This window comes from Schistocerca americana, chromosome 4 (genome assembly GCF_021461395.2).
Source record: "Schistocerca americana isolate TAMUIC-IGC-003095 chromosome 4, iqSchAmer2.1, whole genome shotgun sequence".
Taxonomy (NCBI): domain Eukaryota; kingdom Metazoa; phylum Arthropoda; class Insecta; order Orthoptera; family Acrididae; genus Schistocerca; species Schistocerca americana.
In genome coordinates, this window is record NC_060122.1 from 286,210,483 (window position 1) to 286,224,642 (window position 14,160).

At 37.4% G+C, this 14,160-nt stretch overlaps 1 protein-coding gene across 2 annotated transcripts in view; it reads left to right on the forward strand.

Annotated features, from left to right (window-relative positions):
• The window catches only part of LOC124612500 (E3 ubiquitin-protein ligase synoviolin-like), an 85,004-nt gene that overhangs the window by 30,814 nt on the left and 40,030 nt on the right, over window positions 1-14,160 (forward strand). For both annotated transcript variants that reach the window (XM_047140740.1, XM_047140741.1), the window contains exons 6-8: window positions 381-480; window positions 6,780-6,922; window positions 13,853-14,095. In XM_047140740.1, coding sequence (XP_046996696.1) covers window positions 381-480; window positions 6,780-6,922; window positions 13,853-14,095 — 486 coding nt within the window. The remainder of the gene's footprint in view (window positions 1-380; window positions 481-6,779; window positions 6,923-13,852; window positions 14,096-14,160) is intronic.

Here is a 14,160-nt window from a genome sequence, read left to right on the forward strand (position 1 = left end):
TGCAGAAATAAAATAAACTGCAGGCACTGACTGATCAAGTGCTCCATGAGCATGAGTGTTGTGAATGAATGTTGTTTCAGTTATGTGTACGCAGTAAAGGAATGTTTTAAATTGACATGTAACATAAAATGGTGTAAGTGTAGTAAATATTTTATTTTACATTTCATCTGTGGCCTTCTTCACTGCGCCTCACCAATGTCGTAATCTTGTTTATTTAATGTAATATTTTGCATTTATGAGTACTCTTAGTATCTGTGTTCAGTTAGTTTCAATTATTGCTATAACGTGGTAGTATAAACCTTTTTAAACAGAAATTTAAGCCTTTTTTTCATATTTATGGGTGTAAAAATGTTCATTTCATTTTGTTTGCCCCCAAACAGGTTTCATCAAGGTTATTCTGTATATTACATTTGTTGCCATAATGGTCCGAATTTATACATTACCATTGTTTGCCTTCCGCCCAATGTATTACACTATGAGGTAAGTTGGCAGGCTGCAGCACATCAAGCTTCTTACGTACTTTAAAATACACTATTTTTCCATGATTTAAAATTAAATCTATCTGCCTTTTGTGTGTCATTATCTACATATAGAACATGATATAAAATAGAAGATTAAAAAAATAGAAGATTGAAAAAATTATTAAGCATCAGATTTTTTTTCCTGTTTCTCAGTTGTGTTTAGTGTAATCATTGCACATGCTTTAGGGTCTTGTGTATATTAGGTTGGTCCATAAATTTGTAGCATTTTCGTTGTGCATGTTGCTGTTGGTTTATTTATCAAGTATCAGTTTTTATTTGTAGTTCACTGTTGCGATTCTACATACTGTCATTTGGAGATAGTGATTGGAGCTGTGGACACTAGAAAATGCAGTGCCAAGTGGAAAAATCAGAACATTTCCAACATATTCATGGAGTGCCAACTGGAGAAATCGGAACATTTCCAACATATTCTTCTGTTTGAGTTCAGTAGATTGGTGACAGCAGTGGAGGCAGGCAGAAACATTTTTGCCATGTATGGAGATAATGTCATTTGACAGAGCATGGCAAGCAAATGGATTTCTCATTTTAAGCAGTATCGTTTTGATGTTAGTAACTCTCTACGTTCAGGAAGATCATAAGGGTTTGATGAAGATCATTAATCCACAATGATCCACATCATTGTTCTCAAGAACTGGCAAATGTGATGAACTGTGATCATTCCACCACCATGCAACATTTGCATGCAGGTGGAAGAAGTGGGAGGGAGGGGGGAAGGTTCAAAAATCGGTTATAAGGATACAGCCGGTTCTTTGCTAAAACCACAAAAATCAGTGGGTGGCCGTATGTGCATCTCTGCTTGCTTGTCATCGATTACTTCATGAACAACACCAATCCCGTATTGTTACTGGTGATGAGAAATGGTGTCTCTATGTTAACATAAGGAAAAGAAAAGAATAGTTGAGCTGAAACAACACAGCAATTTCCCTTACAAAGACCTGCTCTCGCCACAAAAGATAATATTGTGCACATGGTGGAACAGCGATGGCATGGTGTACTGTGAATTGCTTCCCTGAGATGTAACCATCACTGCTGACATTTATTGCAACAACTGAGATATCTTGAGATGCAGTCAAAGAACAGCAACCAGGAAGACTGCGTGAAGTGATGCTAATCCATGATAACATCTGCCTGCATTTATTATGAAAATGCACCCCGAACATGGCTCGACAAGTTCTTCACCTCAAAACCATGTGTTTTCTACAATCGCTGAATCTAAAACTTATCCCAGCATTGACAGAGTTTTGGAAATAGTGAAGGAGAGTATATTATTGGTAACTAAAGTCTCTGTTGTGTTTATTAAACTTAATGGAAAAATGCTACAAGCTTATGCACCAACCCAGTATATTGTTTAGAAACTAAATATACAAAGACTACAAACTTTTGACAGACAGAAATTAATTCTTCATGAAATCAGCATAAAACTTTTATCAGTCTCTCTCTATTACCAGTTGTCTAAATTATTTTTTTCTTTCTTTAAATGCACTGAGGCTATCCATTTTATTTTCAGTCCTTGCTACCCCAGTCACTAAAACTGGATAATGATGTAAGATTGTTACTCAGATGGATATACATTAATTTCTCATAAAATGTGAGTGTGCGAGTACTTAGCTTCACAAATTAAATATTTACCACAATTTGCATTATAAAGAAAGACGGAGGTTAAGGTTTAATACCCCATCAGTTACGAGGTTTTTAGAGGCCATGCAGGAGTGCAGATCCTACAAAAATGAGGCTGCCAATTACCTCTGGCTTTAAAGAAACTTTTCTGTCAATCACCTGAAGTAGTTTAGAAAAGCATGGAAAACTTGAATCTCTATGGTCTGAAGTAGATTTGAGACTCCCTCCTTCGAGATAAAAGTCGTGTGCCTTAAGCATTGTGCTACCTTTTTTTGGCTAGAGTGATACATGATTTAGGTTATCATTAACATCATTGGCATTTAGTAGTTAATGATCATTTTAAGCAGAACATATTTCCAGAACATTGCAGTGTTGTAGCCAGAGCTAATGTTAGATTATGAGAAGATTCCAGTGGCTAAAAGTTAATTTCAAGTGAGCATATTTTAGGAGATGGCTAAGCACTCTAGCAGAATTCTCTAAGTTCTCTATTAAAGACTACTTTGGTAGTTCCATAAAGCTTTGTGTCAGGTAAACTAAGCCCATCGCAAGAATTATTTAGAGTTCTTAATCTTTGAATAAGATTTCCTGTAGTAGTTCTGTACAATTCCTCCATAATAGCCATTTTCCATTGAAACAGTAACAAGGGGCACTCCGACTTCTGAAGCTCTAGATCATAAAGACCTGAATAAACAATTACTACATTTGCCTGTTAAACCATTATACAGTTTTTTTTGGCACTTATTCTAAGTATCTTTTTGTATTGTGTCTCTTTTGCTACCTGCCATTTTACTTTGTCTGATATTTCCAAATTTCTTCATTCAAGTTGCATATTTTGTATCAGCAAAACAGATCACAGTGGTTTTTGTTTGAAGTTATAAACTGTAGTCACTTTCATCAAAAATGAAGATAAAGATAGTCTGACTTAAAGATTAAACATAACAAACACTGCCTTTTCCCCTGTTCAATTAATACAACTGAAGTTAAAATTCTAAAGTAACTTTTGCGGTCTATGTGGAGTAGGGTTTTTATCATAATGTGATGACTGCTGTAGCATGTTGTCTACAAAATGTGCCATGAAAAAATCATGCCTGTTTTACTTAAGAAAGTGGCATTCCTGAAGTACGCAACAATTCATATGCGGAATTTTCTCATAAAATCACCACTGACCTTTGCAGGAAATCTAGCTTCGTCAGTGATCAGTAAGTTGTGTACAAAGATGTTTCTCCAGTATCCTAATAGCCTATTTTCTGCTGAGGCTGATGACACTTCATGAAAAGCTTTCTGATAAATAATACAGCATGCTGTTAATATATTTTAGGATTTGGGCTGTATGCAGCTACTTAATTTGTTACGCTGCCTGTCTTGTAATACTATTAACTACTCTTTGATGACACTTTCAGTATTAGGAAGTCATTTGTTGACATACACTATGTGATCAAAAGTATCAGGACACCTGGCTCAAACTGACTTACAAGGTTGTGATGCCGTCCATTGGTAATGCTGGAATTCAGTATGGTGTTGGCCCACCCTTAGCCTTGATGACAGCTTCCACTCTTGCAGGCATACATTCAGTCAGGTGCTGGAAGGTTTCTTGGGGAATGGCAGCCCATTTTTCATGGAGTGCTCACTGAGGAGAGGTATTGATGTTGGTCGGTGAGGCCTGGCATGAAGTCAGTGTTCCAAAACATCCCAAAGGTGTTCTGTAGGATTTAGGTCAGAACTCTGTGCAGTCCAGTCGATTACAGGGATGTTATTATCGTGTAACCACTCTGCCACAGGCCGTGCATTATGAACAGGTGCTCGATCATGCAGAAAAATGCGATCGCCATCCCCAAATTGCTCTTCAACAGTGGGAAGCAAGAAGGTGCTTAAAACATCAATGTAGGCCTATGCTGTCATAGTGCCACGCAAAACAACAAGGGGTACAAGCACTCTCCATAAAAAACACGACCACATCATAACACCACTGCCTCCGAATTTTTCTGTTGGCCCAACACACGCTGGCATTCGCCATACCCACACACTGCCATCGGATTGCCACATTGTGTACTGTGATTTGTCACTTGACACAATGTTTTTCCACTGTTCAGTCGTCCAATGTTTACGCTCCTTACACCAAGCAAGGCGTTGTTTGGCATTTACCAGCATTATGTTTGGCTTATGAGCAGGTGCTCAACCATGAAATGCAAGTTTTCTCACCTCCCGCCTGACTGCCATAGTACTTGCAGTGGATCCTTATGCAGTTTGGAATTCCTGTGTGATGGCCTGGATAGATGTCTGCCTATTACACGTTACGACCCTCTTCAACCGTCGGCAGTCTCTCTCAGTTAAGAGATGAGGACGGTCTGTATACTTCTGTGCTGTATGTATTCCTACACATTTCCACTGCACTGTAACATTGGAAACATTGACCTAGGAATGTTTAGGAGTGTGGAAATCTTGCATACAGGCATATGACAACAAGTGAAACCCAATCACCAGACCACATTCAAAGTCTGTAAGTTCCGTGGACCGCCCCATTCTGCTCTCTCACCATGTCTAATTACTACTGAGGTCGCTGATATGGCGTACCTGGCAGTAGGTGGCAGCACAATGCACCTAATATGAAAAACGTATGTTTTTGGAGGAGTCAAGATACTTTTGATCACATAGTGTATCATGTTATGTGATGATCTAGGATTGCTTTCTATTATCATTGATTACCAAACATGATATTTCACATGGGCACCTGCCAAGTAGGTGGAATCAGTCAGAATATACATTAAAAACAAGGATGACGTAACTTACCAAACGAAAGCGTTGGCATGTTGATAGACACACAAACACACACACAAAATTCAAGCTTTCGCAACCAACGGTTGCTTCGTCAGAAAGAGGGAAGGAGAGGGAAAGATGAAAGCATGTGGGTTTTAACGGAGAGGGTAAGGAGTCATTCCAATCCCGGGAGCGGAAAGACTTACCTTAGGGGGAAAAAAAGGACAGGTATACACTCTCTCTCTCGCGCGCGCGCGCGCCCCCCCCCCCCCCCCCCCCCCCCCCACACACACACACACACACACACACACACACACACACACACACACACACACACACACATATACATCCGCACATATACAGACACAAGCAGACATTTGTAAAGGCAAAGAGTTTGGGCAAAGATGTCCTGCGAAAGCTTGAATTTTGTGTGTGTGTGTGTGTGTTTGTTTGTTTGTGTGTCTATCAACATGCCAACACTTTCGTTTGGTAAGTTACATCATCTTTGTTTTTAGATATATTTTTCCCACGTGGAATGTTTCCCTCTATTATATTCAGAATATACATTAACATAGAGATGAAACGCATATAGGGTACATTAACAAATAAGGGCTTGTGCTATACTCTTTCACACTCAAAAAGATACGCAGTAGCATCTTACATGACGATCATCAATCTGCTACTTTGGGAATAAAAATGGAGCTGCTATCTTTCCAATTATGTTTTGCAACTGAAGAATATCTTATATGAGATACTTGACAGTAATGTGGAAAAGCTTATTAATTGAAGAATAATAGCTTTACTAATTGTCATTTATTTTTAATGAACTGTTTTTCTCACATTGCCAAAGGATTTGCACACAAAAAAACAATATTCTGATAACATGTAACGGACTGTAAGAAAAACTTTTTACTTTGGAAGTTTTGGTAGTTCAAAATTTCCTGTTATACATTTGGAAGTAATTTGTTAAAGCTGTTGCACCACGATAGGAACATTTTATACGGTAGATGGAAATAATTTTATATCTTTTATTGTGGTGTATCACAGTTCAAGTTAATTTTTATTTGTATTCCAACATTAGCTTCAAAGCATAAATGTTCTGGCATGTAAATGTAAGCTGATGAAGTCCTTTAAGATTCTGTAGTTGGACACACAGAAATGTTAATATTTATTCATGTATCTTATTGCAACAAAACAGTTAACAATTGAACCATTAACACAACTAAATGAGGTTACATGGTTGTTTATCTTGTGGAAGGTGGGTTCACATTGTGATCAAGCAGTAATGCCATTAAATGACATCAGGCAATCCATGATCCATTCAACAATATGCAGTGAGTTTCTTCATCATTCTTGTCCTTTTAACTAGTGACCAATTTATTATGGTATAATTATCAGTGAGAAGTGACAGTTAAGAGACTGTAACTAATTATATAGAAATAGCAATTTGCCAAGGTTTTAATGCTGTAAGTGTTAGTTAACTTACTGGTTTTGTTTCCCCACGGCAAACCAATACATTTGAAACACACATTTTAACAGTACTTGTGTGAGTTTTGTGTAATGTTAGCGTATATTACAGATGTGCACAGAAAATAATGTTATTTTATTTAAATAATGTAATGCATGTACGATTTATAGACATGGAGCTTCACTGTCCTTCATTTTCAAATTCCATATCATGTGTAGTGATTTTAACAAATTTGAGCACAATTTGTATATTATCTCAGTTTTATTTGTGCATGTGATGTCCATAAAAGTCAGTAAGTATGTAAATTTCTCTCTTAATCCTTACTTTATACTACCTGTCTATCACAGATTTGTGTGAATTGAATTTTAATGATGAATTATGGAAATTGTTTCATCCAGGTCATTTAAAAAAGCCTTCAATGATGTTATTCTGTCTCGGCGTGCTATAAGAAACATGAACACATTGTATCCTGATGCTACACCAGAGGAACTAGCAGCTGCCGATAATGTTTGCATCATCTGCAGAGAGGAGATGGTGTCAGGTGATTATTTGTTATCATTGTATTTTATTTGTTCGGATATTCTACAGATTCTTTTCATTGGTATTTAATGCCCCAGTGTGAATGTACATGTGAGACAACTATGAGAATGTGCTGGAGTATTAATTTTCCTATCCCCATTTTTTAATTAAAGACTAGAAAAAAGTTAATAGGTTCAAAATAGCTGTGTACTTAAATAGTATAGAAATTTCATGTTCTCACTAGAATCAATGTTGCTGTGGAAACCACAAACTTCATCTCTTGTGTTCGTGATAATTTCTCTTCCACGTCTCTCCTTTCTCTCTTCATTGTTATTGTTGTTGTTGTTTCTTGAACGTTTATCCATCCATCAGTGATGTGCAATTCCAGTATGGCGGACATCTTTAAAAGTAAGTTATTGATGGTTTTATGCAGGTGAGTAACCCTGTGACAAAACGCGCCGCTCTTCTTTGGATCTTCTCTATCTCCTCCGTCAACCCGATCTGGTACGGATCCCACACTGATTAGCAATCCCGAAGCATAGGTCGAACCAGTGTCTTGTAAGCCACCTCCTCCATCTGGTGAGCAAGATGTATGAGACAGGCGAAATACCCTCAGACTTCCAATCCCAAAGAAAGCAGGTGTTGACAGATGTGAAATTTACCGAACTATCAGTTTAATAAGTCACAGCTGCAAAATACTAACGCGAATTCTTTACAGACGAATGGAAAAACTGGTAGAAGCCGACCTCGGGGAAGATCAGTTTGGATTCCGTAGAAATGTTGGAACACGTGAGGCAATACTGACCTTACGACTTATCTTAGAAGAAAGATTAAGAAAAGGCAAACCTACGTTTCTAGCATTTGTAGACTTAGAGAAAGCTTTTGACAATGTTAACTGGAATACTCTCTTTCAAATTCTGAAGGTGCCAGGGGTAAAATACAGGGAGCGAAAGGGTATTTACAATTTGTACAGAAACCAGATGGCAGTTATAAGAGTCGAGGGGCATGAAAGGGAAGCAGTGGTTGGGAAAGGAGTGAGACAGGGTTGTAACCTCTCCCCGATGTTATTCAATCTGTATATTGAGCAAGCAGTAAAGGAAACAAAAGAAAAATTCGGAGTAGGTATTAAAATTCATGGAGAAGAATTAAAAACTTTGAGGTTCGCCGATGACATTGTAATTCTGTCAGAGACAGCAAAGGACTTGGAAGAGCAGTTGAACGGAATGGACAGTGTCTTGAAAGGAGGATATAAGATGAACATCAACAAAGCAAAACGAGGATAATGGAATGTAGTCAAATTAAGTCGGGTGATGCTGAGGGAATTAGATTAGGAAATGAGACACTTAAAGTAGTAAAGGAGTTTTGCTATTTAGGGAGTAAAATAACCGATGATGGTCGAAGTAGAGAGGATATAAAATGTAGACTGGCAATGGCAAGGAAAGCGTTTTTGAAGAAGAGAAATTTGTTAACATCGAGTATAGATTTAAGTGTCAGGAAGTCGTTTCTGAAAGTATTTGTATGGAGTGTAGCCATGTATGGAAGTGAAACATGGACGATAAGTAGTTTGGACAAGAAGAGAATAGAAGCTTTCGAAATGTGGTGCTACAGAAGAATGCTGAAGATAATGTGGGTAGATCACGTAACTAATGAGGAGGTATTGAATAGGATTGGGGAGAAGAGGAGTTTGTGGCACAACGTGACTAGAAGAAGGGATCGGTTGGTAGGACATGTTCTGAGGCATCAAGGGATCACAAATTTAGCATTGGAGGGCAGCGTGGAGGGTAAAAATCGTGGAGGGAGACCAAGAGATGAATACACTAAGCAGATTCAGAAGGATGTAGGTTGCAGTAGGTACTGGGAGATGAAGAAGCTTGCACAGGATAGAGTAGCAAGGAGAGCTGCATCAAACCAGTCTCAGGACTGAAGACCACAACAACAACAACAACAACAACAGTTGATCTTGATAAGAATGAACAAGGATGTGGGCATCTAAAGGGAATGAATTTGAAATAATGCATATATATTCTCTGTGACGGAATACCAGGACATCCAACTATTAGCCTATCAAGGTGGTAATGGAAGGCTGCAGTTTTTAAGTAGGAACAAAGTCCATACAGATCAGGAGAGAGAGGAGACAGTACACATCATCTCTAACTGGAGGTTGAAACAAGAGAGAGCCCCAACTTCGACCATTACTCCAGATATGACCTGTAACCAATATGAGATTTCTCTCCTGTGTTTCCCACTGTCTGCTCAGAAAATGATGCATAGGCGTTGTTGGTCAGTGCATTTTTTTGGTAACAAACAACCTGTGTTGAGGAGACAATCCTACTTGGCACTTAGGCAACAGTGAATTGTACTCTAAGACTGCAGATGAAAATTTAAGTGGATAATATTTAGAAATAACACTAAAAATGTGTGATACCACATAGACTGGCTAGGCGACCTGAACTTTTTTGATACGTAAATGCCATATTAGTAATTTACTTGAAATACAGGGATCTGTTACAATAATGGAATCTTGTTTAATGAAAATAGAAATGATTACAAATACAGTGGTAATCAGCCTAATCATTGAAATACAAATAAACAAATTTATTAAATGTTATGTGATTTTTACCAGATCAAAATGCCAGCAAACGTACATCTTGTTTTATGTCAGCAAGAGGACATTACAGAAGTGCTTGTCAAACTCCAGTAGAAGATGATACAGGAAAGCTGTATAATATTCAAGGATATAAAATAAAACATTTGCCTTCCTCCCACATCCAACTTGTTATGACATTGATGATAAATTAGACTAGTTCAGGCTCATAGAGAGGCATAGTAATGGTGGTTCTACCCACATGCAGTTCATTCGTAGAATCAGGATTGCCAGGTATCCCAATTTAGGTAGGATTTTCCCAGATTTCCAGTTGAAAACCCCTCTCTTAATTAAACTTTGTCAGCATAGATAAAAATTCCAACCACACAAAAATGGACAGTATAATACTATGGTCTCCACTTTAAACTGTTCTTATGGGTTTAAAACTGAGAGGCAATCTTGTAGAAATTACTGAAATTTAAAATTCTGGTTTTGGTTTTAATTGGGGAGCTAAGCTGGCAAACCTGTTTTAACAACCATTGTTTTCAAATAGCTTGTCAGAAGTCGAACGAAACAATGCTTAGTCATTCTCTGCAAAAGCAAGTAAGTAGTGTTGTGCAGTTTGCTGTGTGAAGCATTTGTAGAAATACCGGTTTGTCATCAGACAGCAAAACTAAAGATTTGTCAGTGCCAAAAAAGAAACAAAAGGTGAGAGCTAAGTTACATGGGGAATGGTGTAAAATTTACTCATAGCTTCGAAAAGGTAAAAATGATCATAATGCCCACTGTACTATGTGCCCTTCTTATTTCAGTGTTTCCATGGAGGCCAAAATGATGTTAAAGAAACACACAAACACTGCAACACACAGAACCTTCCATTCAACAGTTGTCCATGAAAACAGATGAAAGTAAGTTCTTTTTTTACCTCTCATGGAAGTGTTGAGGAAGAAAAAAATAACAGCTGCAGGAGCATCCTTCGTGTTTAACTCAGTACACATAGGAATAGTTATATTTCTGTGGACTGCTGCAGCAATTTGTCCTCACAGCTGTTTCCAAATTCAAAAATATCTGAGAAATGTTCATGGGGACTCACTAAAGCAATGAAAATGATTTAATTGGTACTGGGACTGTATTCAGAAGAGCTAACAGTTAAGCAGTTGGACAACTTTATTTATTACTCTTTTCCTCGGGGCATCCAACAAAGGACACATTAAAACCTTTCCACTGGCAGTACACAAGTTTTCTTGTGAAGAAGGTGTATGTACAAGACTTATGTCATTTTATAGCAATGAAAGTGAAATGTCTTACTCAATTGTGGTAGGAATAAAAAGTGAGCGTACCAAAACATCTTTGTCACTGAGGAATATCAGCCGTTTTTCTGCTGATAATTCCTGTGTTAATTTAGGAAAGAATAAAATTGTGTACGTTGAGCTATGCAAAGCGAATCCAAACATGTTAGCAGCAGAATTTAACTGTCCTCTCTTGAATAACACCAAAAAGCAAGTAGCAAATGCACTTCAGACTGATGTAGAAGCCATTGTTCTCAAGATATATAATGAATTCCGTCGGTCTACTAAAAGTGTCGGTAAACTAAAGGAATTTTTTACTTGGATGGATGTTGAATGGTAGGAGATTTTCAAACACATGCAAAAATGCTGGCTATCTCCAGCCATAGAATGAGTAGTGGAAAACTTGAAACAATCAAATCATAATTCCTCTCACAGGAGTGCACACCAAAGATACTCAGAGACTTTTCCGAAGGTGAATTATCTTTGGTGGCATATCTGGGCTTTATAATGTACATGGGTGGTTATTTGGCATCATTAAATGCAAAACTTCAGTCTGTTGATGTACTTATAACAGACTTATGAATCACTTTATAACCTCTCTGAAACAAAGAAAAGATCAGTTTTATGGCTCTGTGGCACTCTCTGTCTTCTTGAAATCGATAAATGATGCCCCCTCATGTCAAAATATTCAAAAGAGAAGCATCTGATTACTTGCAGTGTGGTCTAGACTATCTTGACAAATGATGGTTTCGTGTGTGTGTGTGTGTGTGTGTGTGTGTGTGTGTGTGTTTCCGTTTCCAATTAAGGCCTTGTTGGCTGAAAGCTTACTTTCTGACAGTCCTTTTGTTGTGCCTATCTGTGACTCAGCATCGACGCTATATTGTGAGTAGCAACTATCCTTTTCATACTATTGACAGAAGAAGATGAGAACTTTTTTGAGCTCAAGTGTGATGATAATTGGATGAAATTTTTCCATCCTTATGAAAACCTCTTCAAACTTGTCTGTTTCATGTTTTCTGTACCTCATTGATTCTCCAGAAAGAATTTTCAGCCTTATGAGGAACACTTGACAAGCTGAAAGAAAGTGTTTGTCAATTACTACATTAAAAGCTGAATTAATGGTGAAGATGAATTACTCGTATACATGCCAGCAGTTTCGTCATCTTCTTGACAGAGGAGAAGGGAAGTCCTACTAAGAAGGTTAAAAAGCAGAAATATCAATAAGATAAAATTCAGTGCTTTGCTATATTGTATTTCGAGTTTTACATCTAAGTGTGTTTTGTCCAGGTTTTGTAAAAATGTCGAGTTTGTTCACAAAAAACATGGCAACCCTGAGTTGAATAGAAAGGAAGCAAAAAAATGCTGTTACTCCAGCTGCTTTTCACTATAGTATACAGTAATGTAGAGTACAGATGTAGCTTGTTAATTTTCACCTAATGGTGATTTGAGTTTAACCTTTAGTGTCTAAATTGAACTGTTGTAAGTGGAGCATTTTCAGATACGAAACTATTTGTCATAAAGGCATACGTCAGGTGCTGTGAAGTTTTGAATGAGTAATGCATTTGAGAAACATTTTTGTAAGTAGGTTTAGTTGTCATGACAAACAACTGTCTCAGTACTGCTATTGATGGTGCTATGCTGAGGAACAATTCAGTCACCTTACATGGATTGACTGTAGTGCTTCCCACTATTTTTATTTCATGACTGTCTGTTGAATATAAGGAATTACTAACTGCAGTAGCTTGTAGACACGCATTTGATGTGTAGTGTATTGGGATTACACATGCACAGAAAATGAAAAGTTTTGCAGCAGCTGTCATCTGAATTGCAAACATGTATTGCTCTAAACAGAGTACTTATGGAGACTGTTTCATTCATGCCAAAGATATCTGCCCAGGATGACCAATTGGGGTGTATGGTGACATTATTTCTTAAACAGTACATGGTCGATTTCCTTTCAATCCTCCACCTTTTTGAGCTTGTGCTGCATCTCTAATGAACTTATCACTTACTGTAGGTTGAACCATAATCTATATAAGTTTCTAAATTTCCAATAAATGTGTGCACAAACAAAAAATAGTGCATTAGCCCAAAATACACATGATGTAAAAAGTTGATCTTAGAAATCTGGACGTACAGTATTAACTGAAGAATAGTACTTAGGTTCTGTATTCATCCAGATTGTTGGCTTTTGTATGAATTCCGATATAGTCTTCTCCAGGGTGCAAGTGCTAAATGGCAAAAATCATTTTGTAGGTGCTGATGTTGCTTATAGTACCCATATTTGAATACCTTTCACGTTAATTTCTTTTATTTATCCTTGATATTCACATCCTTGATACAGTAAGTTGGTGCTCATTCTCCATGTCTCGCATAATTTACATCTGACGTCCCAGTCTGTCTACCACACTACTCTTTTCAAACAGTTGCTCACCATAAGGTCTCACTAAACACTGCTACAATGGTGTCAAAGCAAAGTAACGCAGCAGAGCAATTAATGTTTTGATTTGTATAAACTTTTGTCATTGTTACACATTAATGCTTTTTAATTGCTTCTAATTTTGAGCACTATGTTTCTATAACACTTCTATTTAATTTGATCATTATTAACATCATGATCACGTGTGTCTTTACAGTTCCTGAATTTCTTATGGAAAATTATAAGTGGAATGATTTGTTACATAGTTCATTGTAAAATAATACATAAACCTTAGAAACGTGAAAAATAAAAGTGATTTTCACACTGATTTGTCTAATTTATATATTTATTACAAAGTGTAGAACTGTGACAAAACTGAATTAAACTGGCAGAACCACATCCATATAAGAAAGATTCAGTACTATGAAACTCAAAAACTAGCAATAAATTGTTTAATAATCCACATCTCGAAAATTATAAACGAAATATTCAGTATCCTGCTTCATGAAAATTATAACCAACCTGTTTGATACCACTGATACTGTTACCTCTTCCTCCTTGTTTTCTTCCTGAGAAAAAACTAGGTGTTGACATTCGTATTAGGCTAAAAACATTTGTTTCTATGCAGTGCGTTGATTATTCCATTATCTTCTGTTACAGCATCTAAAAAGCTGCCGTGCAATCATATCTTCCACACGGCATGCTTACGATCGTGGTTCCAAAGGCAACAGACATGCCCCACGTGCCGACTCAACATACTTCGCACTCCAGCACCGTCACAACCTGCACAACAGCAGCAGCAACAACAGCAGCAGCAACAACAACAACAGCAGCAACAGCAGCAGCCACAACAAGTTCCTCTGGTGGGACCACCTCCTTTAATCCCCCAGATGCCACCACCAGGTATAGAGTAAATTTTAATGTGCGTGTACTATGTAAACATTAACTTTGATAACAATGTGTGAGTA